Source organism: Sminthopsis crassicaudata, chromosome 2 (assembly GCF_048593235.1).
Source record: "Sminthopsis crassicaudata isolate SCR6 chromosome 2, ASM4859323v1, whole genome shotgun sequence".
NCBI lineage: Eukaryota > Metazoa > Chordata > Mammalia > Dasyuromorphia > Dasyuridae > Sminthopsis > Sminthopsis crassicaudata.
Window position 1 is genome coordinate 42,031,639 of NC_133618.1, and position 25,780 is coordinate 42,057,418.

Below are 25,780 nucleotides of genomic sequence, written 5' to 3' on the forward strand. Positions count from 1 at the left end.
TAAGTACAAGTAAATTCTCCCGAAGATCATCTCCACCTGTACCCCTGAGTTAGAAGAGCTGTGTCATGGCTGTCACTGACTCCCTGGGTAATCTGTGACAAATCATTTCACTTCTATATACCTGTCTTTTAGGCAAAATGAGGATCAATTTTTAAAAATGGATATAAACTGTTTTGTCAACATAAAGTACAACATAAATTAGTAGTATTATATTCCTAAAAATAGGTAGAAGGTTCCCTTAAAGTGAATGTTAACAGAGAAGATAAAATTAAGCAAAACATTTTGGCGATATGTTATATCAAGGTGATATAAACAAAATATACCCAAACCTCAAAAATATTGACCCAGAGAGCAAAACTGAGTTTTTTAATGGTTTTCTGACATGTTGATATGCACTTAGAAACCCTAGATATCAGAAGCAATTATATTTTATTGCTTCTTCATAGTTCCTCAACAGAGTGTAATTCAATTTCTTTCTGAATGCCAAGTTGCCAAGAGTAAGTGTTCTGAATTGCTATTAATTTAGCTATTCTAAAATCTGATTTTTGTAAAAAGGACTAACTATACAGCACTTTTTCCCCACATACACATTTCATGTAGCATCCTGAGGAATTTATAACAAAGATAAGAACAGTTTTTCAGTAAGACTATTTTTAAAAAAACATTGTTTCTATAATTACAATAGCTTCTCTATACTATGAATAGTTACCTCAGGCACTACTTACAAACTGGATACAGATATGTCCCAAACATTAAAATCACAGAAATGCTACATTTTTTTCGGTCAAATAATTTTTAGATTGGATTAATGTAAGCATGTTGGTTATGTTTAATAAACTCAGTTGGAAATGGAACTTCTATTAGGCCTCTGTACTCAGATAAATAGCTCAGAGATCCTGTTGATTTCTAGTTAAACATAGAATCAGTTTTAAGAAGAAAGACTCAGAGATTCAATCTGGCAACCCAGGACACAGAAGGCCCATCTTAAAATTAGAATGACCTAATACCTCTGACCCATAATTAGGGTAAGAAATGCCACACACAAGGAATGATTGTGTATACCCACCACTACCAGAAACATTAACATTCTGATTTAAAACGTTAACTGAATGACCAAAAAGAAAAAGAAAGAAAGAAATCAAGATTCTATGTTCTGGAGGTCCATCTAGGAATTGTGCTTCATACCATATTGTTACAACATTAAAACTTACAGCTCATCATATTAGTCAGAATTTAGAAAGCTCCAGCGGGAAGCCATCACATGACTACAATAAATATAGGACCTAAAAAAACAAGGATAGGCTCATTACTACAATAATTTGGCATGTCAGTGGAAGAATCTGTCTTAATAAGCTTATATAGGCTAATCTCTATTAGACAATAGGGAAGAAAAAAAAATTGAAATAAAGCAATCACAGATGTTTCCAACAGCAAGCTAATAACAATAGGATAACTTTTTTTGGGGGGGAGGGGTTTGAGGCAATTGGGGTTAAGTGACTTGCCCAAGGTCATACTATAGGTAATACTAGGCAGTGTTAAGTGTCTGAGCCCTGATTTGAACTTAGGTCCTCCTGACTTCAGGGCTGGTGCTCTATCCAATGTACCACTTAGCTGCTCCAACAATTTTCTTAAAAAGCTACTATCCTTTACCTCTGAGATTTGTGGAGGAGGGAGGAATTTGTGACCAAAGAAGAATTAGAGATCATTACTGATCACAAAATGGATAATTTTGATTAAGTTAAAAAGTTTTTGTACAAACAAAATTCAAACAAGATTAGAAGGAAGCAACAAACTGGGAAAACATTTTTACATTCAAAGGTTCTGATAAAGGCCTCATTTCTAAAATATATAGAGAATTTATAATTCTCTATTTTATAAGAATTCAAAGCCATTCTGCAGTTGATAAATGATCAAAGGATATGAACAGACAATTTTCAGATGAAGAAATTGAAACTATTTCTAGTCATATGAAAACATGCTCTAAATCACTATTGATCAGAGAAATGCAAATTAAGACAACTCAGATACAGCACACCTCTCAGATCGGCTAAGATGACAGGAAAAGATAATGAATGTTGAAGGGGATGTGGGAAAACAAGACACTAATACATTGTTGGTGGAGTTGTGAACAAATCCAGCCATTCTGGATAGCAGTTTGGAACTATGTTCAAAAAGTTATCAAACTGTGCATACCCTTTGACCCAGCAGTGTTTCTACTGGGTTTATATCCCAAAAAGATCATAAAAAAGAGAAAAGGACCCACATGTGCAAAAATGTTTGTGGCAGCTCTTTTTGTAGTGGTAAGAAACTGGAAACTGAGTGGATGTCCATCAGTTGGAGGATGACTGAATAAAGATAGTATATGAATGGAATATTACTGCTCTCTAAGAAACGGAACAGCAGGATGATTTGAGAAAGACCTGGAGAGACTTATGTGAAGTGATGCTAAGTGAAGTGAGTAGGATCAAGAGAACATTGTACATCGTTAACAACAAAATTATGTGATGGTCAACTGTGATGGACTTGGCTCTTTTCAACAATGAGGTGATTCCAATAGATTTGTAATGGAGAGAGCCATCTGCACCCTGGAGGAGGACTATGGGGACTGAATGTGGATCACACCATCGAATTTTCACTTTTTTTGTTGTTTGCTGGTTTTTTGTTTTTGTTTTTTTCCTTTTTGATCTGATTTTTCTTGTGCAGCATGATAAATGCGGAAATATGTATAGAAGAATTGGACATGTTTAACCTGTATGGTATTGCTTGCTATCTAGGGAAAGGGATGAAGAGAAGTGAGAGAGGGAGAAAAATTTGGAACATAAAGGTTTTGCAAAGGTGATTGTTGAGTCTTTGCATATACTTTGACAATAAAAAGCTATTATTTCAAAAAAAGTAAAAATTTTGCCATTACTCAGCTTTTTCCCACCACAAAATGACTGAAGGTAATTTTTAAACACTTGTGATGGAAAGTGCCAAACACATCAGGAAAAAGGACTATGGAGCTGGAATGTGTATCAAAGCATAGTATTTTTTACCTTAAAAAGACTGTTTGATATATATATATATTTAATCTTTTTTTTTCCTTTTGTGTTTTTCCCCCTTTTGATTTTTTTTTTTTTTGCACAGCATATATTTATGCACACTAATATATTTAGAAGAACTGCACATGTTTAATTTATATAAAATTGCTTGTTGTCTTAGGGAGGGAGGGAAGAGGAGAGGAAGAAAAATGTGGAACACGCAGTTGCCTCCTATCTCAGTTTCCTTGGCTAGATCTTCACCCAAGTCACTGTCTCCAAGACTCTGCCTGGGACTCTGTAAGCAATTTCTCCAGTTGATCTCATCAGCTTCCATGGATTCAAACACCACATCTAAGCTAATCATTCTCACAAGGAAAAACTCCAACTTCTAGTCTCATTTTCTCCTGGACATTTTGAATGGCATGTTCCATAGATATATAACTCAACACTGACCAGACTAAACTCTTCTGTCTCACAAAACCTTCTCCTCATCTTCATTTCCCTATTACAGTCCAGAGCACTACTATCATCCCAGTCACTCAGTCTGACAAATGTGATCATCCTTGATTTCTCACTCTCTCACAGCCATTGTCCAATATCCCTATTTGGTGATGGCAGCTGTGATAGTATCTCATACTATCTCAACTCTATGAAAGAAATAATAGCTCTGGAGCCAGGTTATTTGTAGACAGTAATAACCATAGCCATAACTTCTGAATTGAGAGGCTAACAACCGCTTCCTAGGATTCATTCTAGTGTCTGGCTTGTAGGCATCTGTCTTAAGAATAAGAAACAAAAAGAGTACAGAAGTCTTCTAAAACCCAGAGATCTTACCTAACAATAATTTTTTCATCCTTAATTCCAACATGTTGTACTTGTATATTACAGACCCTATTCTCCTATGCAGGTGCCTGTCAATGGCCCAGTAAAGACAAAGATCAACTCTTCCTCGGATAGAATAACAGTAAGTTATACTTCCTCTTCTAAATTACCAAATAAGATTTCTTCTTTAGGCTGGAAATGCTTATAATAATAAAAAGGAAAGCATCAAAAATAAACCCTCAGTAATGTAAAAATATCATCTTTAGAGATTCTGGCAAAAGTAAAGAATAAACATAGATATCTACATATGGTCAGCTACTTGATAGAAAAGATCTGGTCACAAAAAACTACTAAACTATAAAATAAAGTTACTATATATTCTAAATCTACATAATCCTTTTAATTCCAACAATAAGGTGCTGATTGTTATTTTCTAAAACAAAGGCAATTAACTTGATGTTGAATATCATTTTCTAGTAGTTTTAAATCAAAACTTAAAAACCAGAATATTTGTCTAAAATAAAGAATTTGGAGATGGAAATTATCCATGGAATGGGGGAAGATATAAAGGGATGAAAGATGGAAAAAGAATGATTAAGGATGAATGGGGAAATGACTGAGATGTAACAGGATATGACAAGCATTCATTATGCCATTACCTTGCACACAACTGATGCTATTTTTAAAAAGCTTTTATTAATAACCAAACTATACAAATTCAATGGAACAAGTGAAAATACAATTCAAGTGGGGAAAAAAAGTAACAATTAACCCTGTTTTGCAAATAAGAAATAATAGTATAATAGAATATGCTGCTCTACATTCTCAAGAAGGTGGGGAGTGGAACTGAAGCCTTTTAGTAGATCAAGTTATGTTAAAATAAAATTGCACCTTCCTTGAAATTTTACTCTTTGGATAGGATTTAAATTTTTAATAGCTAATTTTATGTCCATATGAAAAGCATATATACACAATCCAGATATCGAAAAGACACTCAATATATCCCAACTGCATCTTAGGTACTTTTAAATAGGAGTTGAATGAGATCTAACAGGGTAAAGATAAAGTCTTTTGAGTTAAAGAAATTGGCTTCCAAAGTACAAAATTGGGAATCTGGGTTAGGCAATGATTTGTGGAAAACACTCACTAGGAGCCAACAGCAGACAATGGCAGCCAAGGAAGTATGGTGATCTTGGGCACCATTTAGACAGGGCTGAAATCCAATCTATTGTTCTAAATGAATTATACATTGATTAGCTTACTTGCTCTCCATTATACAGGACACTTCCTCCCATATTTATGCATTTTGCTGTTTAAAAGCATATCTCAGCTTCCTTCCAAGCTTCTACCATGAGGAGCACTACCTCCAACATGAAGCTTCATCCAGTACTTCACCTTGTACTTTCTTTGTGCATACCCAATATGTATTTTTAGGTAGTTCTAAGGCAGGCCTAATACATCAATGGACAGTTTAGAATGACATCGGAATGCCCAAAAATAGTTTGTATTTTCTTTCTAATGACCACATCAATTTACCTTCACAGGCAGAGGCTGCCTGGAACTCACCCTCCAAGGCATCTGCATAACATTTCCTTCCCCTCAAACAGTGTTAGCCACCAAACCAAAGTAGTCCTACTCTAAACCAAATGAAGTCTGCATCCATCAGCTAACAAAAACCAGTTTACTTAGCCTCAGGCTGCTCAGCAAGGACACAGAATTGACTCAGGTAGCTTCTCCACCTGGGCTAGCCAAGCTGCTCCACAAGCTGAGAGAAGAGTGGAAGAGTCTAACTTCTCATGAACTAGTTTTGAGGGCACCAGAAAGCTACACCAATGGTTTCAGCCATAGTCTCCTAGGTCTCTTAAGTCTCAAGGATGGTTTCTATAAAGTAGGAGCAAGAATGTGGAAACAGGACTTCTTACACAGCAAAAGAAACTCTATCCCATCCATGTGACCCAAGGCAATCTCTACCAGGATAAGCTCCACCCAATACCAAGTTTACTTCCAAAATGGTGTGGGTTGCCCCTCAGGATAGTCTGCCAACCTACAATTAGCATAATCAGGGCAGAATGGATCTGACATCTTACAATTGGCCTAGTCCAATCCCAAAGATAAAGGATTGGGGAGAAAGGCCTTGGGAGGGGAGGAGAGGCCAGCATATTAAAACTCCTGGCATGAGCATGGGGATGCCTGAAAAACACTATGGGGCCCTTGGACAAGCTAGCAGCTTGCAGGGGAAAGTTTGGGTCTTAACAGAGATTTATAGCCCAGGAAAACATAAGACTCATGTGCTTTTAAGAGAGACTTTGAAATGGCAATTGCCCTTATGGTTACAGGACAGAATAACCCTGAGGTAAAAAAAATGACTATGAATATTTTAGGGGGGAGATAAAAGATTATATAATAGAGGAAAAGAAAACAGTTTCTTTCTCTCTTCTTTCCCTTCTCTCAGTTGGTGACCTAGTCAGATGGACAGGAGAGAGACAGGGAAATAAAAAACTTGGTATAGATGATTTGGGATCTCACTGGTAAAAGAAGTGTCAGATCAGGATATGCAGGACGCCAGCCAGATGCAGTTTTGAAGGGTAATAATTCCTTAAACTATGTGAATTTTTATGTATTCTAGATAGCGTGACCTCTTGGAGACATCTAGTAATGATTAAATGGAGAAAAACTTCATCCTTGTGAGTTTTGCTTGATTATCAGGCAAAAAGGAATAAATATTCAAAAGGCTGGGTAACTGGAAGCCTCACTAGGTAAAGGAATATCAGGGCCACTGTCTCACAATTGTCAATTTATATGGGTACTTATATATTTAACATATATAAGACTGCTTGCCATCTGGGGGGGGGGTTGGGGGAGGAAGGGAAAAAATCTGAATAGAAGTAAGTGCAAGGGATAATGTTGTAAAAAATTACCCATGCATATGTACTGTCAAAAAAAAAGTTATAATTATAAAATAAAATAAAAATTAAAAATAAAATTTAAAAAAAATTTATATGGGTACTTTTCTGTGCCCATATATGAATCTGTATATCTGAAATTGTAAAGTATGGAGCTTAGAAAGAAAAAACTTCGCTGGCAAATCTCTGTGTGTCTTGTTAACTAACCTTTTCCTCGGATAAAGAATGTAAACTAGCCAAAGAAACTATAAGCTTTCAAAAAGATTCTTCCTTTCCCTTTACATTCTTGAATTATGGCCAGGTTTGGGAAGTATGGAGGAAAACAAAGAAATAAGGAAATATTTTCTCTCAGACCATATAATGTTTTTACATCATAAACAAATTAAAAACTGAAACTGGAACTTAAAAAAAATTCTCTCTCAAATTGCAAACTGAATGTTTTTATAAATACTGTAATATTCTGGCAAATTTTGAGTTAACAGTTTTTAGAATTTGTCTTAAGAGAATTAGGAAGCATTCTCCTGTTCCCCAATGACAGATTTTTAGCCAGAGAAATCGGTCATCCCATCATTGATTATAAAGCAGAAGGAGTAGAGATCACAGGGATGGTGTCAATAGTTTCAAAGTGAAGGAAAAAAAAACCTAGAACTGTCACTTAGAAACTGCCTGCTTATTATTAATTCTTTTCACACAAAAAAAAAGAAAAGGAAATTGAAAATGAAAATTTTAAATTTAAAAAGAAAACAGAATTGTCTCCTATTACCAAGAATAGCTAAATCATTCACAGCTGATCATCATATGATATTGTTGTTACTGGGTACAATATTCTCCTGGTTCTGTTCCCTTCACTATGTATTTATCAAGTTACATAAATTTTTCCAAAATCATCTTGTTCATCTTTCTTATAGTGTGAAAGTTTTTTTTATTACTACATACTAAGACTTATTCAACCATTCACCAAGTGATGGACACCACCCCTTCAGTATCCAATTCTTTGCTACCACAAAGGTTGCTATAAATATTTTTTTACAAATAGGTCCTTTTCTTTTTTAAAAAACTTCTTTGGGATACAGACCTAGTAGTGATATTTCTAGGTCAAATAGTATGAAGAGTTTTATAGCTCTTTGCACATATCTTCAAATTGCTCTCCAGAATCAGTTCACAATTCCACCAATAGTGCACTAGTGTCCTAAGTTCCCACATCCCCTCCAACATTTATTATTTTCCTTATTTGTCATATTAGCCAATCTAACAAGTGAGTTGTTTCAATTTTTTTTTAATTAACAGTGATTTAAAGCATTTTCACATATGATGAGAAAAAGAATTTGAAATCTAAGAATCTAAGTCAGACCAAGAACTCTGTATTTATAGATTCTACTTATACTGTTAAAGAAACTCATGGGATGCTGATTATCTGTTGAACCCAAAACACTAAAATAGCTGAAATGGAGGAGAATTGAATGAGAGGGCTGGAAAAACCTTTCCAAAGGGCTGGAAAAATCTTTCCAAATGACTACATTCTGATTTGGTCGTTTTTGTTAATAATTATAGCTTACATCTATGTAGAACTTTAAGATTTGTAAAGCACTCTGAATATACTCTGATCCTCACAATAATCCTGGGAGATAAACGCTATTATTATCCCTACTTTACATATGAGGAAATTGGGGTCAAGAGAAGTTAAATAACATCAGGAAACAACCAAAAAGTAAATGGTTTGATTAGAAGCATTAAGTTAAATGCTGATCAATTTAAAAATCATTTTAAATTGTTGTATGTTGAAATGAGAAATTTTGCTTTAAATCATGAGTCTGTCTCCTACCCATCCATTTTTATAATAGATTATATGACTTCAATTTAAGAACTATTCTTATTTCCTTAAAAAAAAAAAAAAAGAAGCTTATTTAAGGGAACAAAAGGAACAAAGTCAAACCTTCTTAAAGACTCTCAAACTGTAATAACTGGGGGGGGGGGGGAACTGCCAAATAGGGCAGGATGAATGAAGGATGTGATTCAGTAAGGACTAGAAAGAAAAATTGGCAGTTACTATGTGGGGAAAAGTACAACGAAAGGACCTTGTAAAAATCCTTTCATTTGTAAACTTATTGATTTTTTTGAAACTATCTTGCTGAGGCAAGATCACATTTCTTATGATCTTTCCTAAGCAAGATAGTTTCAAGAAACTCAAAAAAAGAGCTTGTTAGAGTTGTGAAATTCCTAAACAATGAAACAGGGAATTTATATGTTTGTTTATGCTATACACAAGTAATTCCCAATGACTGATCTTTATATCAGGATGAGTTTAAACTTGGGGAGAAGAAAAACAAGGGAAGGATGTTCAGTGAAATTCTTTATATGAGCATGAGTCCTGGTTAAGTTTTATTGCTTATTGCAATACCACGAGAGTATAAATAACCTTATCAAATCCTCAGCTGTGATTTGTGAAATTTACTATGTGAGGTAAAATCTCTTAGGACATTGTCCTAAGTTTTGAATTCAGCTCTGATAGGTCATAGAGAGTGAAATGTGATCCTGAACTGTTAAAGGTATGGATGTTTGTATATGAAGAAATACTGAGGGGACAACTTTGGCATGGTCAAAGATAGGATGCCCTTGACTTAGCTTCCCCATTGTATTATTTCCTTTTGAATAGGAATGCTTCCCACCTGATTAATCCTGAGCCTGGCAATAAAGTAGTGGAATTGTTATTTCATGATCGGTTATTAACTGTGACTTGTACCTAAAATCCAACCAGAAATCCTGGTATACACGTTCTTAATCATTTTGTGCCTTTAGATTTAGGCCAGGAGGACCAGGATGATGCTGTTATAATCATATTCCTGCTTCTTCCTTTTTACAGCAACTTTACAACTTTAGGCAGCTATGAGCACCATGTTATTATATAAAATGTTACCGTTATCAACTTAAATGTCTTTCCATATCCCAAACAACTAAGTAAATTAGTGCTTGGGCTTGTCATCTACTTGTTAATACTTATATTGTCATGCATAAGATTCAGTCCTTGAAGTATCGCATTGTTTCAGAATGCTATGGGAATAACTGAACAAATATAGGAATCTATTAATTTGTGAGGTTTAAGTCAGAAACTCCTGTTCTATTTTAAGGAATAGAATTTTAATGAAATCAGACATCTTAATGGAGAGTAATGTGAGTATAATATCTACTTTATTTGAATATAGTTAACAACTGAATATGTTTTACTACAGACAAGCCATTTGCCACACACCATTCTCTGTATATAATTGGGAGCTAATTTACTTAGTGTATCTACATAAACCCGTTTTCCAGGTCTTTTGTTACAACTAAAATCAGATTCTTCTAATTAATTTGTGTACTCAATAAACCAATGAGTAAAAAGCATTTACTTGCAAAGAGTGCTGCTACTTATATTTTCATATATATATGTTGCCTAATAGCAACTAGTCATCCTAAAGGAATCAGAATTATTTGGAGTGAAAAATTTTGAGAAAGCATCAAGATCATGTATGTCAAAAATAAATAATCTCAATGGGGTGAAGTGGAAAAGCACCCCAATATAATCTTGAATCTTTGTAGTTAGAAGTTTATTACTAGTCCTTCACTCCCTACTGCAAATGGTATTTTTAACAACCCAGATGTACTATCCTGAAAGACCTGAGACTTGACAACCTGATAAGCTTAAAGAACTACTGCTTGTTGCTGCCTGGGAATGACCCCCCCCCTTAGAGTAGTAACCTTTTGCCTTCTGTTTAGAATAGAAATTTCTTTATTATGACAAATGTATCAAGAAACATTATGATGCCTCTCTCTTCTCTCTATAAATATATGGCCCTGAGGCCACTCGTTACTGACCCCTCCAGTCTTGGTGTTGGGGGATCAGTCCTGAGCAGAAATAAATGCTCTTAAAACTTCATTATTTTGGCTGCCCTGTTTTTCTCTCACCTGGGTACTTCAGGGGAACATTAAAAAATTTAAATCTCTGAAGTTTCAAGTGAACAGTGGGTTCTTAATTTGAAGTTGCTGTTATAGATCATTTCAGAATCTCAAGGTCTGAATCAGTTTTCACCACATGAACTAATTACTGATAAAATAAAATTTGTATTGAGATGTTTTTGTAAAGGAACATCTAAGGAGCTCTATAAGTAATTTGGAACCAGAAAAGTAAATCTGCTGCAGAACTGCCTGAGAACAAGACCTATCCCAGAATGCCTAAGAGAAGATCTTTCTATATACCAGGTAATTATAAGGAACATTTGGGATCCAAGATGAAATATGATGATTAGATATGATGATTAGAGAGTTACTAAAATACTAAAAATAAATGTTAGTTGATAATGATGGTCATTTAATTACTTTGTCTATTTTTTCATTGTTATCTACATAGTAAATTTCCTCAGTTATCTTGGCATCATGTAAACTTTCCCTCTAAAATTAGTCCTTAGCCCTTTTTATAGTGGCAACAAACTGGACCCTAAGTAAAAGCCCATCAGTTGGTGAATGGCTGAATAAACTACGGTATATGAATGTTATGGAGTATTATTGTTCTCTAAGAAATGACCAACAGGATGATTTCAGAGAGGCCTAGAGAGACTTACATGAGCTGATGCTGAGTGAAATGAGCAGAACCAGAAAATCATTATACACTTCAACAACAACACTATATGATGATCAATTCTGATGGATGTGGCTCTCTTCAATAATGTGATGATCCAAATCAGTTCCAATATTCTTGTGATGGAGAAAGGATTAAGGAAACTGAGTGTGGATTACAACATAATACTTTAACTTTTTTTTGTTATTTGCTTGCATTTTGTTTTCATTCTCATTTTTTTCCCTTTTTTATATGACTTTTCTTGTGCAGCATGATATTTGTAGAAATGTGTATACAAGGATTGCACATGTTTAACCTATACTGGATTACTTGTAGTCTAGGGAAGGGAGAAAAATATGAAACACAAGGCTTTGCAAGGGTGAATGTTGAAAGCTTTTTTGCATGTATTTTGAAAATAAAAAATTATTTAAAAATTTTAAAAATAAAATAAAATTAGTCCTTGGGTTTAGATATTCTTACTATGGCTTGTAGTATAATTAATCAATCCTGTTCCTGCATAGATACGTGACAGATTTTTCAGTGACAAAAAGGAGAAAATTGAGAAAATCAAATGGAACTGATTCCATTTTTGTAATCGATTCTGTTCTTTATCACCTCTAATATGTTGAAAATTGCCCAAGCCATGTTTCTTTATCTCTGAATCTTATTTTGATATGGATTGAGTTAAGTTGAAAAATTCAGTTCTCTTACTAATCACCAGATGCCACTGACTCTCTTCACGTTCTTTGAGGTAGGATGATTGTTAACTATTGTGTTAATTCTCTTGTTGGAAGTACTTTCCTACTTGCACTTATGTGGTGGTTGGGAATCATGGTTCCAATGTAAATCACTTCTACTCCCTCTATACTAGAATCACTCAGTGAAACCTGAACATATCAGAAACAATGTATGAGGAGGTCATGGAGTGTAGGGTGGAAGCAAGAATATGTGAATGTGCCTTCAAGCATCATAGTTAATGTAAACAGCCAAGGTAGCTCCATCTTACAGAAAAATATGCAAGTGACCCTGGGCCATACCTGACACTGTGCCTTCTTCATTCCCTTTCTATATACTACCTGGCCTAGTCTAAAGGTGGTAAAGAGAAATACTGCTGCCTTCCTGTCACCAAGGACCAGTCTTATGAGGCAGCTCCCTTCTGTAAAACTAGACTACATGGCTAGTCACTGAAAGTGACCTTATAACTGAAATTCTGTGCTAGGAACCACTACAAATAGTTTTTTATATAGTACTTTAAGATTCATAAAGTGTTCTGCATAAGTTCTCTCTCATCTGATCTTTACAATTTGATTAAAAAAAAAAAAAAAAAAAAGGAACAGACTAAAACTAAAATAGCTGCCACACTTAAACCAGACATAAAGGAATACTGTATCCATCACACACACACACACACACACGTATGTATAGAGAGTAATATTTGGTAGATGTGGCATATGCTTTACATTAACAATTTGCATATGTACAGGTGATATCTATATACAAAATATATACACACGTGTTATATGTATCACATAAACCATATAATATTAGTACAAATATAATGTGTATATATAAATATATCATATGTATATAATACATGTATGTGAACATATTATGTATGTATGTGTTAATATGCCTTATACCATTATAAACTCTTAGCATAAACACTTTGTATTTCAAGGAAATCCGAATTAATCCTAATAAGTCACATGTGTGAGTAATAGACCATGTTTAAAAAAAAAAAAGTGGCAAATTTTGCTAACTACTTCCTTCCTAGAAAGTTTCAGAGACTTGAAAATAATTTCACATTAATTTTTGTAATTACCAAAGTACATATCAACTGAGAAAACAATATAACACTGACAAAGCTAGGAGCATTTCTGTTTCCATAAGCAGAGGAAGCTACAAATGGGAGAGCTACATATGAAACTACTCGTTTTCTCATCATTTGAGTATGTTCAGAATTAAGGGAATAATAAGTCAAATAAGCAAACAATGACATTAATTGTGGTAACACTGGGCTAAGCACTGAGGAAAAGCATTTTTTAAAAAATATACTCTTATTTTCAAACTAATACTAGTATAGCGTTTTTTAACCTAAAAAGCAATTTCCTTGTTACTACAAACATTCAAACATGCTGATGAAAATACAATGAATTCTTTTGAAGGAGATATTTGCCATCAAAAAGTGTTTCACAAGTCTAGTCTACTCAACAATGACCTTATTTGTGATGCACTCTTGGCACAGTATTTATGTACAGTATTGGAATTTCCTATAAAATGTCAAACAGTGTTATTAGTAAAAATGACACTTTTATTATGTTATACTGGATATTTTTCATTATTGGAAATAGGCTTATTCGTTTTATTTGGGCAGTTAAGATGTAAGCAACATTAAAATTCTACCTTCCTCTGTAAATAATGTTGCTAATTCAAGTTTTCTTACCAATGGTGAGAAAGGGGAACTAAAATTCATTTCTCTCTAGAGGATATTTCAACTCATTCCCTAACCTGCCGCCCCTTCACTTAGGCATGGTCCTTAACAATTCTCAAAGTTAAACTACTCAATATCTCACTTTAAAGATATAAAAGGAAATATAAAAATTATCATCACTACCTCCTATATATGTCACAGTAGTTAAGACAGAGGATTCATATTCAATTCTCTCTCTCTCTCTCTCTCTCTCTCCCTTCTTCCCTTCCTCCCTCCATAAATGGACTACTACAAGAAAATGATTAAAATTGTGATTCCTTAAAAGTATACTTCAGTGATTACTATTGTGGGGAAAGTCAATTGTTTCAAGCATCATTCAAACCCAAATAAAAGAGGATCAACTGCACCAAAAAAGGAGAGTAGAGTCAAAAATGAGGGGAAAAACACACATAAAAGAAACCCACAGCCACAGGAACAAACTACTCCAGTCAAATATTCTAAATAATCCTGGAGACAAACTCTCTCTTTGGTAGCAAAGGCTTTCAAAGGAACCTACCAGCTGAAGGGGTTTGTCGTGATTTCTCTAGAAATAGCAAAGACTTCCTGAAGTAGGAACAACAGTTTAAAAATGACCAGGTTTCTTTTTAAGCTACTAACGGTTGCTCTGAAGGAAAAAAAAAAAAGAAGCATATTGCTGGCTAGACAACAAGACTTTCGGGAAAACTACTATGATTTTTATATTTATCATCCTACAGCAGGCACATAGATGCCATTCATACCTTCTGTTCCTCAACCAATAAAATAAACTATATTTCTTTCTATAGATTATCTAATCTTAAAATATAGTTATTTAAAGATAATAATATGGGTTGGTTGAACTTGAGCATCTTGTAGGATATAAAAACTGTTCTACTTTCTACATCTTAGCTCTGAACCTGCCTCCTGCCTGTAAATAGGAATAAAGGTTTTGCTGTTGAACCAATAGTAAAAGCTAAATTTAAACAGGGAGAGGAGGATAGGAAGGAATCTGAAACACAGAAGAAAAATAGCACTCAGAAATTTGCTTTAGTTTCTCTCTGGAGGACATTCCAACTCTTTTCCTAACACTCCCAAATTTAAGCTATCCAATCTCATTTTAAAGATATAAGTGGAAATTATCATCACTGTCACCTATGGATGTGATTGTAGTTAAAATATGGAGTTAAGGATTCATATATTCTCTCTTCCTCCAATTTAAGATTACCCAGTCAGATTCCTACATTTGAAAGAATTAAGACTAGTGAAGTATGGTGTATGAGATTAAATGTGGGGATGGAGACAAGTATTTATAATAGTAAATAATATTCTAAATCCAGAATTTACTTTATCAGTACTGCCAGATATAGTCACTGTACAGAGTATTTTTCTATTCAAAAAGAATGGCTCTATCTGGAGTTGTGGGATTCTAAAATGACTGATAAAATGACAAAAAGCACCAATAAAATACTTGGTGGTTCTTTAAGTTTACTGTAAATGCCTGTTGGCATGCTAAATTTATATTATAGAAAGTTAAATTAGTTATAGAAAAATCTTTTAAGATAATTTGAAAACAAAATTAAAAAAAAAATTTATAATCCAAGTGGAACAATTTAAGTTTTTCTAAATTCAACCCAAAGATCCCCATCTAACATAGGAAAAAAGAAAATGTTCCATAGGCAATGAAAGAATTTTGGTACTAGAAAAGTCCATTTAGAAACAGAATCCCAGAAATTCTTATGGAAACCGACTCATCTCTACAACCTAACATAATAATGAGCTAATATATCAAAGTGTTTTTGTAAACCCTTAAATTATTATTATTGTAAATGAATAGTCACATGAAAAAGTGAGAAGGGAAAGCTGAAATTAATGATGACAAAAATGTGACACTTAGTTAAAAAAAAAAATCCAGAGGGGAAAAACAATGTTTTGTTGATGGAACTCCTTGGAAAGACAGGAAAGCTGAAAGTAGTGTTCCTGTCTCTGTCTCTCTGTCTCTTTAAATAAGATGAATGTGCAAGAACTCACAGACTCAGGAATCACAAAAATTTTGGCAACTTCTCATTTCATCATCTGAGAAACGTAAAAAGAACCTGAGATAGGAGAGGGATTGTGACAGTGGAAAAAGAAAATAGTCTCCTTGGAGTTCAGAAGATCTAGGTTTAAGTATGGCTTTAACATATGCTACATGTGACTGAGCAAGTCTATCTAAGAATACACACTGCAGAGGTGTGCATGAATGAAAAAGCATTTATTAAATGCTTTCTATGTATCAAGCACTACTATAATTCCAAATTCAAAACCTTACCCCAAGGAGCTGACATTTTAATAAGAGAAAACCTCACATAACAAGGAAGGTGACTTTGGAAGGGTATTTTGGTTTGGAAAATTACAAAAATGGTAAGTGGAGTTACAGGAGGATAAACTGACATACCCTTTTCCAGGAATACTTTATCTGATTATAATTCCAAAATAGAAACCACAGCCAATATGTGTCAAAAAAAACAGCATAGCATAGTGGATACCAAGCCTGCTTCAAAGCTAGAAGATCTGGCTCTTTAAATAAACCTTTTTTCCCTTTGGAAAACATTTCTCTTCTAACCTTTGGCTTGTATAAATAGTTGTTGTGTGTCTATGGTTGAGAAACCATATGATGTAGCCTCAAGAGCCAAAAAGACCCAGACACAAGGCCCAGCCCTCCCCCACTTGAATCCAACTCACTTGCATGTCATGGCCTCATCTCCCTGATGTCTTGGTCCTCTTTGAAAACAAAGGACAAACAACAACTAAAGTTATATAGGAATTTTTTCCCTTAAGTTTGAAATGTATTTAATACAGTTTAATAGGCCCCATTTCCTGACTCTATAAGGTAAAACTACTACATAGGCTCAGAATGTTAGAAAGGAGAGGAATTCTCTTGCCATGTTCAAAGAGCTCAGAAAGTAATAGGAAGTTTTTAAAATTAAAATTTTTAAATCTGGACAGCAAGGTAAAGATAATTTTAGGTTATGAAATGTCAGCCCTAGCAAACGAAAAGATCATGTAGTCCAATAGCCAGCTTCCTTTGATAGCTGAGACCACAGGATTAGAGGTGACTACCAGCAGCCATAATGGGTAGCGTAAGCACAGTGGATAGAACAGGGGCCTGTGGGACTCTGGACAAGTCACTTCACTCTGCCTGCCTCAGTTTCCTCATCTGTAAAATGAGGTGGAGAAGGAAATGGACAACTGCTTCAGTGTCCCGGGGGTCACAACTGAAATGGCCAAACAATAACATCAGCAGCAGTCCCAAACAGAGCTCTGCTCACTCCTACCCCAGGCACCTCTTACTCTCAATGAGAAGCCAGTTCTAAACACCTTATCTGAGGTCAGTGAAAGGCAGGGGAGTGCAGAGAGTTAGTGAAGGGCCTGACGTTCACAATATAAGGACCAAGCACTTAAAAGGAAGACTGGGCAAGAGCAGGGCAGATGTGATATCCCCTGTTGGAAGGATGACACCGGCCCCAGTGAAGCTGGGCAGGAAGGGCTCAGCCCTGCCCTGGTCTGACTGGTCCCCTGCCTCCAGCTTCTCTCCAGCACACAGCCACCTCCAGGACCCAGTTCAGGCTCCTTTACCACCTGTTCCCTCCCTCCCACTGTCCAGGCCTCTCCTCTGCTGCCCACATTCCACTTCCTTTCTCCCCAGGCAGGAATGTATTTCTGTCTCAGGCTTCCTTCAAAGCTTCAATTGTAACCCCTTCCAAAGACCTCTCATCATTCTCCCCCATCCTTCTCCACCCAGGTATCTCCCTCCACTGGCAAAAGATAAGCTCCTTGAAAACAAAGAGCTGGGAAGCAATTTTTATAACCAGAGTTTCTGATAAAGGTCTCATTTCTCAAATATATAGAGAACTGTGTCAAATTTATAAGAATACAAGTCATTCCCCAATTGAGGAATGATCAAAGGATATGAACAGGCAGTTTTCAGATGAACAAATAAAACTACGTTCATATGAAAAAATGCTCTAAATCACTATAGAATAAAGAAATGTAAATTACAACTCTGAATATACCATTTCCCCCCTTTTGTTCTGATTCTTTCACATATAATGAAAGTAGAAATATATTTAACATGATGGTATACATGTATAACAACCTCTATCAGATTGCTGTTATTAGGGAGAGAAAAAAATTTGGAACTCAAAATCTTATAAAAATAAGTGCTAAAAACTATCTTTACTTAAAATAAAAAAAAAATACTATTAAGTGCAAAAAGAAAAAAAAGAATATGAGCTCCTTGGAGGCAGAGGCGGCTTTGTTCTAGCCTTTGTATTCTCAGTCCTGAGCAGCTCTCCCAAAATTAAACAGGCTGTTCCCACTCACTGGAGTGTCAGGTATGTGGTGATAAGAGAGGGGTCAGGGGCTAAATCTGTATTTTCACTCACACAGGCAAATTCCAAAGGAAGAAACTCTTTCTACTAAGATATGTGGGTACCTCCCCTGCAGTGAATAATCTTAAAAAGTTGCCTAAGCAGGGACATCAAATACAAATAAAAATAACTCCTAAAACCATAAATTAATATTGTTGTATTGTGTTTCTATTTATTTTGTTAAACATTTCCCAATTACATTTTAACCTAGTTCCATTCCCACCCGGGAGTTCTGAAAGCTTGACAAGTCTTCGACGGCAGCATTGAGGCTAATCCAGGTTCACAGAGGCCAGATGTGTTAGGGTAAAATGGAAGCCAGAACTTTACGAGCCAAGGTGCCACGTTACTTCTTTCATGCTGTTGTTGGGATAGTTTTTTAGGCAGCAAAAGAAATGAAATTCCAAAATTTTTAAGTTTAGTTTTAGATGTCAGGAAGAACTGGAATTCACATTTTGACTAAGACACTTATTTAACTCTGGAATCCTAGACAGGTTAGAGGCACTAGTCTGGTGAAGTGCACTAGCCTGGAGGCAGGAAAACCTGAATTCAAATCCCACTTCACTGGTACTTGTGACCCTGGGCCAGGTAGCCCACCTTTGTTTAACTCAGTTTCCTCTTCTACAAATGGGGATAATAACAGCATTCACTTCCCAGGGAACTCATGAGATTTAAATGAAATAATATTTATAAAGTTGTTACCAGAGTGCCTGGTATGTAGTAAACTACAACGTTTGAGTTGTTTATCCGAGATAAAAAATCACTTCCCTCTTAGAATCTCAGTATCCTTATCTACAAAAATAGATTACAAGACCTGTAAAAACTATCTCAAAGGGTTATGTGAGGCTCACAGATATTTATGTTGTATTTTATTTCTATGTTCTTAAACATTGCCTTTCTCTGGGGAATTCTGACTGGCTCCAAGTGTGATGCCTTTGTTCTAACTCTTTTGGAGCCTATAAAGTGCTTTGCAAATTTTAAACTGCTATGCAAATATCAATTACGATTATTATTATGGGCAGTTGTTCCTGGCAAGAAGAGAAAGCCAGAGAAGGATCCTCTAGCTCCATGTGACTCAACCGAAAACAGAGCAATTTATGTGCCTACAGCAATTGGCCTACAATGGGTCCAGCTGCTCCCCACTTCCCAGCTGTCTGTCTTGTCTTCTAGCTCCCTTTGGAGAAGCAGAAGCTTAGGAAGCAGCTCTATTTTATGCAAATTAAGTAGATGTAGGAGTCTGAAAGTGTCTTTTTGTTTCGTGCACATTTTTGGTTTAAGGCTGACCCATTAATTTGTGTTCAATTCTATATGAAACAGTGGGAAAAGCCCCAGATTTGACAGGAGAGCTGGGTTCAAGTCCCAGCAGTCACAAAAATCTAAGAAGGGAATTGCAAGAGGAATACACAAACAAAAAACAGTCCAGGCTCCAAAGAGTATACATTCCATTGGGGTCAGATAAAACCTATAAACAAATAAAACGAGAATGTCTGAACAGAGGAGAACAATTAACCTAAAGAGAAATGGCTTTCAGAAGGAAGAGCCCAGAAAGTACAAAAAGATAGGTCTGACAAAGGCTGCTTCCTGGCTGCTCTCCTGCCTAGGAGAAACCTGTGCAAAGACAAGGAGCCAGAAAATGATCCTGTTGTAAAACCCTGCCCCACTCCCGCCCCTGCACCAGCCTGCCTCTCTGGTCTCAGTGGGTCTGTAAAATGGCTGTTACTTGTGCTATCTCATAACCTTAAAGTTCTATATAAAGGTGAATTGTAATCATCATAACTCAATGAATACTCTCTCAGACAATGGGCTGCAGAGGCCCTGAACCTCACCATCTACTATTGGCACAGAGAATTAACTAAAGGCCCCAGGAAAGTTAGAACAAAGGCACCACATTTGGAGCCAGTCAGAATTTCCCAGAGAAGGGAAACACAAAATACAACATAAATAATGTTAATTTGAGGTTTTCTAAGAACTGAAGAGATTCTGCTTTTTACTTTTTTACACAAAAAACCCAGAGAATCAGGTACTACTATCAGCTCTATTTTTACAAATGAGGAAGCTGAAGCACAGATTAAATGACCTGTCAAAGATAACAGAGTTAGTTATCGTGAGGCAAAATCTGAATTCAGGTCTTGCGGACTCCAGATCTGGTGCTCCCCTAGCCTCTTCGAAGGAAGGTCGAAATCTCCCTTACCCTTCATATGGAGTAGGGGGAAATTTGTACTTTGTTCTCTATGATTATGTTTTAAAGAAGTCTTCACTTTCCAAGACTACTAATCAGTCATCACTACCATCATTTCCTTGATTGACCTTTGGTGGATTAAACAGTTTTAAAAATATTAATCTGAGAAAATCTTTAAGAGTCCGACTTAACACACTTTCAAAACTTTCAAAATGGAAGCTAAAAAAAAAGTCATAAACTAAACACCTCATATCGAATATTAAGCAAAACTTCATACTGTTCAACTACAGATGTCAAATGTCACTAGTATACCCAATTGCACAGGCAGATTTAAATTAACCTCAGGAAAGCACAGAATTTACTTCATTAGCATTAATCATTCCCTTTAAGAACTTATAATGTAAATTACAACATAAATCTTAATACCTGACTGGGGGGGGAGGGGAACAGACTAAAAGCCTGATTAAATGTAAGACTTAATCAGACACCTCAACAGAATGCTTATAACCAAAAGAAAGCAGTTAGAATTCTTCACATTTATTATTCCATGGATTCAGCCCCTTTTTTCGTAATCCTCATAAGAATGCGCGCGCGCACGCACACACACGGGCAGCTAAGTGGTGCAGTGATAGGGCACAGCCCTGAAGTCAGGAGGACCCCAGTTCAAATTTGTGTGACCCTGGACAAGTCACTTAACCCCAACTGCCTCAGCAACAAAAAAAGAAAAAAGAATTCACACAAACTTCCTTTAGATTTAAGTGAAAAGAATAAAAAAGATTCTGAGCTTTTTTGCCAAATGTTCCTATTCACAAAAAAACTCTCTCCATTCCACTGTTAATTATTTCACATTACACCTAAAGTACATTTCCTTAACTATGTTGCTATCTTTCAAATGTATCCATCAGAGCTGATAAATTCCAGTCACATGAAATAAGATTCCATGTTGAAGACACTAAAAGAAAACAGAAAGCAGGTTGTTCATGTTTTTTAAACTACAGCAACTTCAATTTAGAAGACATCTATCTCCACACTATTTCATGGATTCTCATTAGTCAATCAACAGCATTTACTAAGTATCTTCTATGTATAAAGAACTGTTCAAGACAGTCCAGTGAATTATAAATGAACGCCTTATCATCAAGGCTTCCTTTGAACAATTTATATCATCCTTGTAAGGGGAACAATATGAAGTCATCTCCAGCCCTTTTGTGTCCTGGTACCAAATGAGCTAATAACCTAGCAGGGACTAGATTCCTGGCCTGGGATACTTTCCATTTAATAAAGCAGGATTTCATCTACTATGACTATTGAACAGATCCTGTAATTAGTCCCATATAAATAGCCTGCCCTCCACTGGCATGGCTAAAGGGGATTATAATAGAGACTGCTGGGTTTTAAACATTCCTACTGCATTTCATGTAAAGGAACATATAGAGTGCCAGCCTGGGAGGCCCCAAACTTCAGTTCTAACACTCCCCTCTCCCGGTCAGCAGCGGGATCACCAAGACCTCACACAATTCTCAAAGAGTATAAAAGTTATAAACCGATCGCAATTTGCTTTAGTGGAGGAAGTTCACACACTAACAAAACCACAGGTCTTTTAGCACATCCAGGGTGGGGAGGAAAAGGAAGGCAGAAAGGGTCTGCTTCCCTATCAGCATACACATATAAAATCCTTTGATTCTGCTTAACAACGGAAGCAAATGACACCATTAATAGATATGGAAATCACTGAAGGAAGATCAGTTTGAGGAAAATCATCTACACACCTAATTATGGAGGGGGGGGGTGAAATCAAAGAATCCTAAGAGAATACACCAGAGGATCAACAAAAATCCAAAGCACATTTAATTGTTTCTACTAGTCTCCAAACCTCTGAAGCTGCTATAGTTAAAAATCTCACTCACTACCTACTCTAACAAAAACAATTCATGAAAAGTAAAAGGGGGGGAAATCACAACAATTGCCAGTTAGGAAGAGCAAATGAAAATATACATAATGTATTCTATAAACAAGAAAGCGTTATTCATATATAAGCTTTTCTCATTTTTACAAAATTCTAAACTTAAATTGCTGGAGAAAGACCAAATTTATCTAGGAATAAATCTCCTAATCTCTAAAACTATTGTCTTCCTAAGTAAAAAATTGTTATCTTGTTGATTTCGTTTGTGTGGGAATCCTCACCTCCCAAAAAAGGGAAACTCCCTAACTAAAGAAGGTCATCAACTGATCACAACTCAGAGCAGAGCCCGTGGCCCGAGGCAGAGAGCAGTCAATGACTAGCTGGTTTTCCAGATTCCAAGCTCGTCAGTAATCGGTTACACTCAGCAGCTTCCCACAACCAGATAACACTTTGAAAATGGTCCTTAGCCTAAAGGGCCGAGTAGAGGAGGAAATTAAACACCTCCAATTATGCAGGATGCTTTCTCTCAACTACAGATCAGCTGCTCCAACAAACTAATATCCCCGTTAGCTTAGCCTCCCGTAGCCAATAATTAAACAGTCCACCATGCATCTCTATGTCCGCATCATGACCTCGGCAGAAAAGAGAAAAATGCCCAGTATGGACCAATTTATTAATTTAATTTAATAATATCAACAATTTTCTGACTATCCATCATGAAGTTACCAACAGAGAACTAAAACTAAATTTGGAAGCAGGAAAACAGGCATCCCACGATTTATAACCTCGAAGCCCCAGTTCTGTTTCATTTTCAGCAGCAGCACCAACCTCTCATGCTTCTGGGCTGCATCCTCACAGACCTAGAAAAGGATAGTTAAGAGACTGTAGGGCTGAATAATAGCCGAGACAAGTCTTCCCCTCTTGCCTTAACTGCTCGCTATGAGATTTCTGGCAAAGGTCTCTCTCCGCTGCCGGCCTCAGTCTCCCCACATGTAAAACTAGGATAACAACAGCAACAAGGGCCCCTCACCGCTGCCGGCCTCAGTCTCCCCACCAGTAAAAGCCTGGATAATCACAGCATCCCGGGCAAGGGCCCCTCACCGCTGCGGGCCTAGGTTTCCAGAGCAGTAAAAGCTCACTGCACACCTACGCCTCCCCTCGGAGGTAGGGGCCAGGGAAAGAAGACAGGGGAGAGAAGAAGGCGGTCCACGTGCACACTAAAGCGCTTCACAAATCCGAGGGTCCTGAGCGCGGCTCCAACTCTAATCGTCGCCGGGTGTCCCGGGGCCCTAGCCCACCCCTGGCGCTGCAGGGGACCGGGCTCCCAAGAGGAAGCGCTCGCCCGGCGGAGGAGCCTCCCCCACCAACAAAGTAGCGGCTTCTTGGGCTTTAAAGGGACTTCCTCGAGCTGTCAGTGGGGGAAGGGGAGGGGAGGAAATTGACAAGCCCCGAGGCGCGCGCCCCGCGAGCCGCTCCGAGCGCGCCTGCGGGCACACAAAAGGCCGGAGGGAAGGGACCGGACTCGGCCAGGTTCCGCCGGCCAGCCGCCCGTCGGACACCGCCCCCTCCCCCAGCACCGAGCCCGAGCCGGGGCCTCGGGAAGGAGGGAGCGCGCGCGGGCGCCGGCCCCCGGCGCCGGGCGGGATGGCCTGGGGCTCGCCTGGGCCTGTCCCCGGCCCGGCCCGTGCCTCCGCGTCTTCCCGCGGACTCACCTCCCGCACATCCTGCAGACACTCCAGCACGGCCAGGTTGTTGCTCCAAGTGTGCTTGGGGCACACCCGGGTCACGTCTTCCCGACACGTCTCCTCCTCCGCCAGCTTCCAGCCGCCGCTGGGCCCCGCGCCGCCCCGCCGGGCCGGGCCGGCTCCAGCCGGGAAGGGCTGCGGCGGCGGCTGCTGCTGCTGCTGCTGAGGCTGCTGAGGCTGCTGCTGCGGCGCCTGCGGCTGCGGCTGCTGCTGAGGCGGCTGCTGGGCGTGCGCCTGAGCCGGCGGCTCCGCGCCCTCGCCGAAGCCCTTGAAGCCCAGCCCCAGAGGCTGGTGGAGGGCTCCCAGGTTCTGGGACTTCTGGGCCCGCACCGCCACGAGTAGAAGCAGCGGCAGAGCCGCGGACAAGGGGAACATCCTCCGTACACGTCCACACGCCGCCATCTTGGGTCCGCGGCAGCCTCGACGTACCCGGCGCCGCCACGTATTTAAATGAGGGGCGGGGCCACGGGGGCGAGCGCCGCCGTCGCCCCCGGCGAATGGGGAGCGGCCTAGCGGCGCAGGAGAAAGGTTACGGGGAGAAAGGGTAATGCCACATTCAAGATGGCGGCGCCTAAAGCGAACCTGGAGAAGACCGTGGTCCTCTTAAGTTACTTTTTGGTAAACTGAGGAAAGGAAGCAGCGAGGGAGAATGCCGAGTCGAAGTTGTGGGTGATTCTCTGACTGCTGTTACTTGGTGCCTCTCCCAAGATGGCTGCCACATCGCACAGCTGCTGGAGGCAACATGAAAAAACAACAACTTTATGTGTACAGCGATTTCCCTGACAATCCAGTTCCTCCTGCCCCGGGAGGGGGGGTGTGCGAGAGCCTCCCGGAATTCTCCCGCAAGTTCCTCGCCACCTGCTCCCAGTGTATTTCGTGGAACCCGAGGGCTCCCGGGCTCTAGGCGTCTTATAATTGGCATGTGGATTATGATCCTGCTGCTAAAATTTAACAACCGGCAATTTGAGGGGGAGGAGAGATGCATACACGACTCACTTTTGTTCTATTATTTTTTATTCAAGTTTATTCCGCTTCACTTACATTTTCTCCATCACTAAAGTCTAAACAGTGAACAAAAGTCAAACCCCGATTTGTAGCGTTGGGTAAAAATGCTCACACTGAACATTTAACCATCAGACCTTGTCCTGCACGCCCCTAAATCCGATCGTAAAATAGCTGGCATTTGGAGCTCCTTAAGATACCCAACTCTACAAATACCTCATTTGTCCTCGCATCAATCCTGGGGGCAGCTTCTATTATTCTCATTTCCGGGCGAGGACGTAGGGGCACAGAATAATGGAGTGACCTGCCTGGCGAGCATCTGAGAAAGACTTGGAACCCGAGATTTCCCGATTCCAAGCCCGGCTTTGTCTGCTGCCAGTGACAGAAAATGTCTTTCGGACTTTAGTCTGTGCTCCCCTGGCAGGGCCCGGAGAGGAAAGGAACCGGCACCACTCGGTTTCGGATTTCCCAGAGTTCTGGTCAGAGTGAGCCCAAGGCATGGGGTAGGGGTGGCTTTCAGTTGGCTACTCCCTCTCTCTGGGCGGGTAGAACAGGAGCCAGAACCTAGAAGTGTCTGCCCCGGCCCAATCCCCCAAGAAAAAATTTAAAAGGAAAGAAAGTAAAATGTATAAAGTGTTTGGAACGCTTCTGGACAAGTTTTTTCCATTTTAAAAAAAAAGTTATTTAAAATTTATAAATTCAAGACTCTCAACTTCATTTTGGCCACGCCCACATCAAGTGTTCAGTAATTATACAATAA

General features: G+C 38.2%; 1 protein-coding gene across 1 annotated transcript in view; it reads right to left on the minus strand.

The window, feature by feature from the left end:
* The window catches only part of GLG1 (golgi glycoprotein 1), a 137,085-nt gene extending 112,634 nt beyond the window's left edge, over nt 1–24,451 (minus strand). Inside the window, exon 1 of the mRNA XM_074285990.1 lies at nt 23,986–24,451. Coding sequence (XP_074142091.1) covers nt 23,986–24,420 — 435 coding nt within the window. The 5' untranslated portion in view covers nt 24,421–24,451. The remainder of the gene's footprint in view (nt 1–23,985) is intronic.
* Between the last annotated feature and the right edge of the window lie 1,329 nt (nt 24,452–25,780).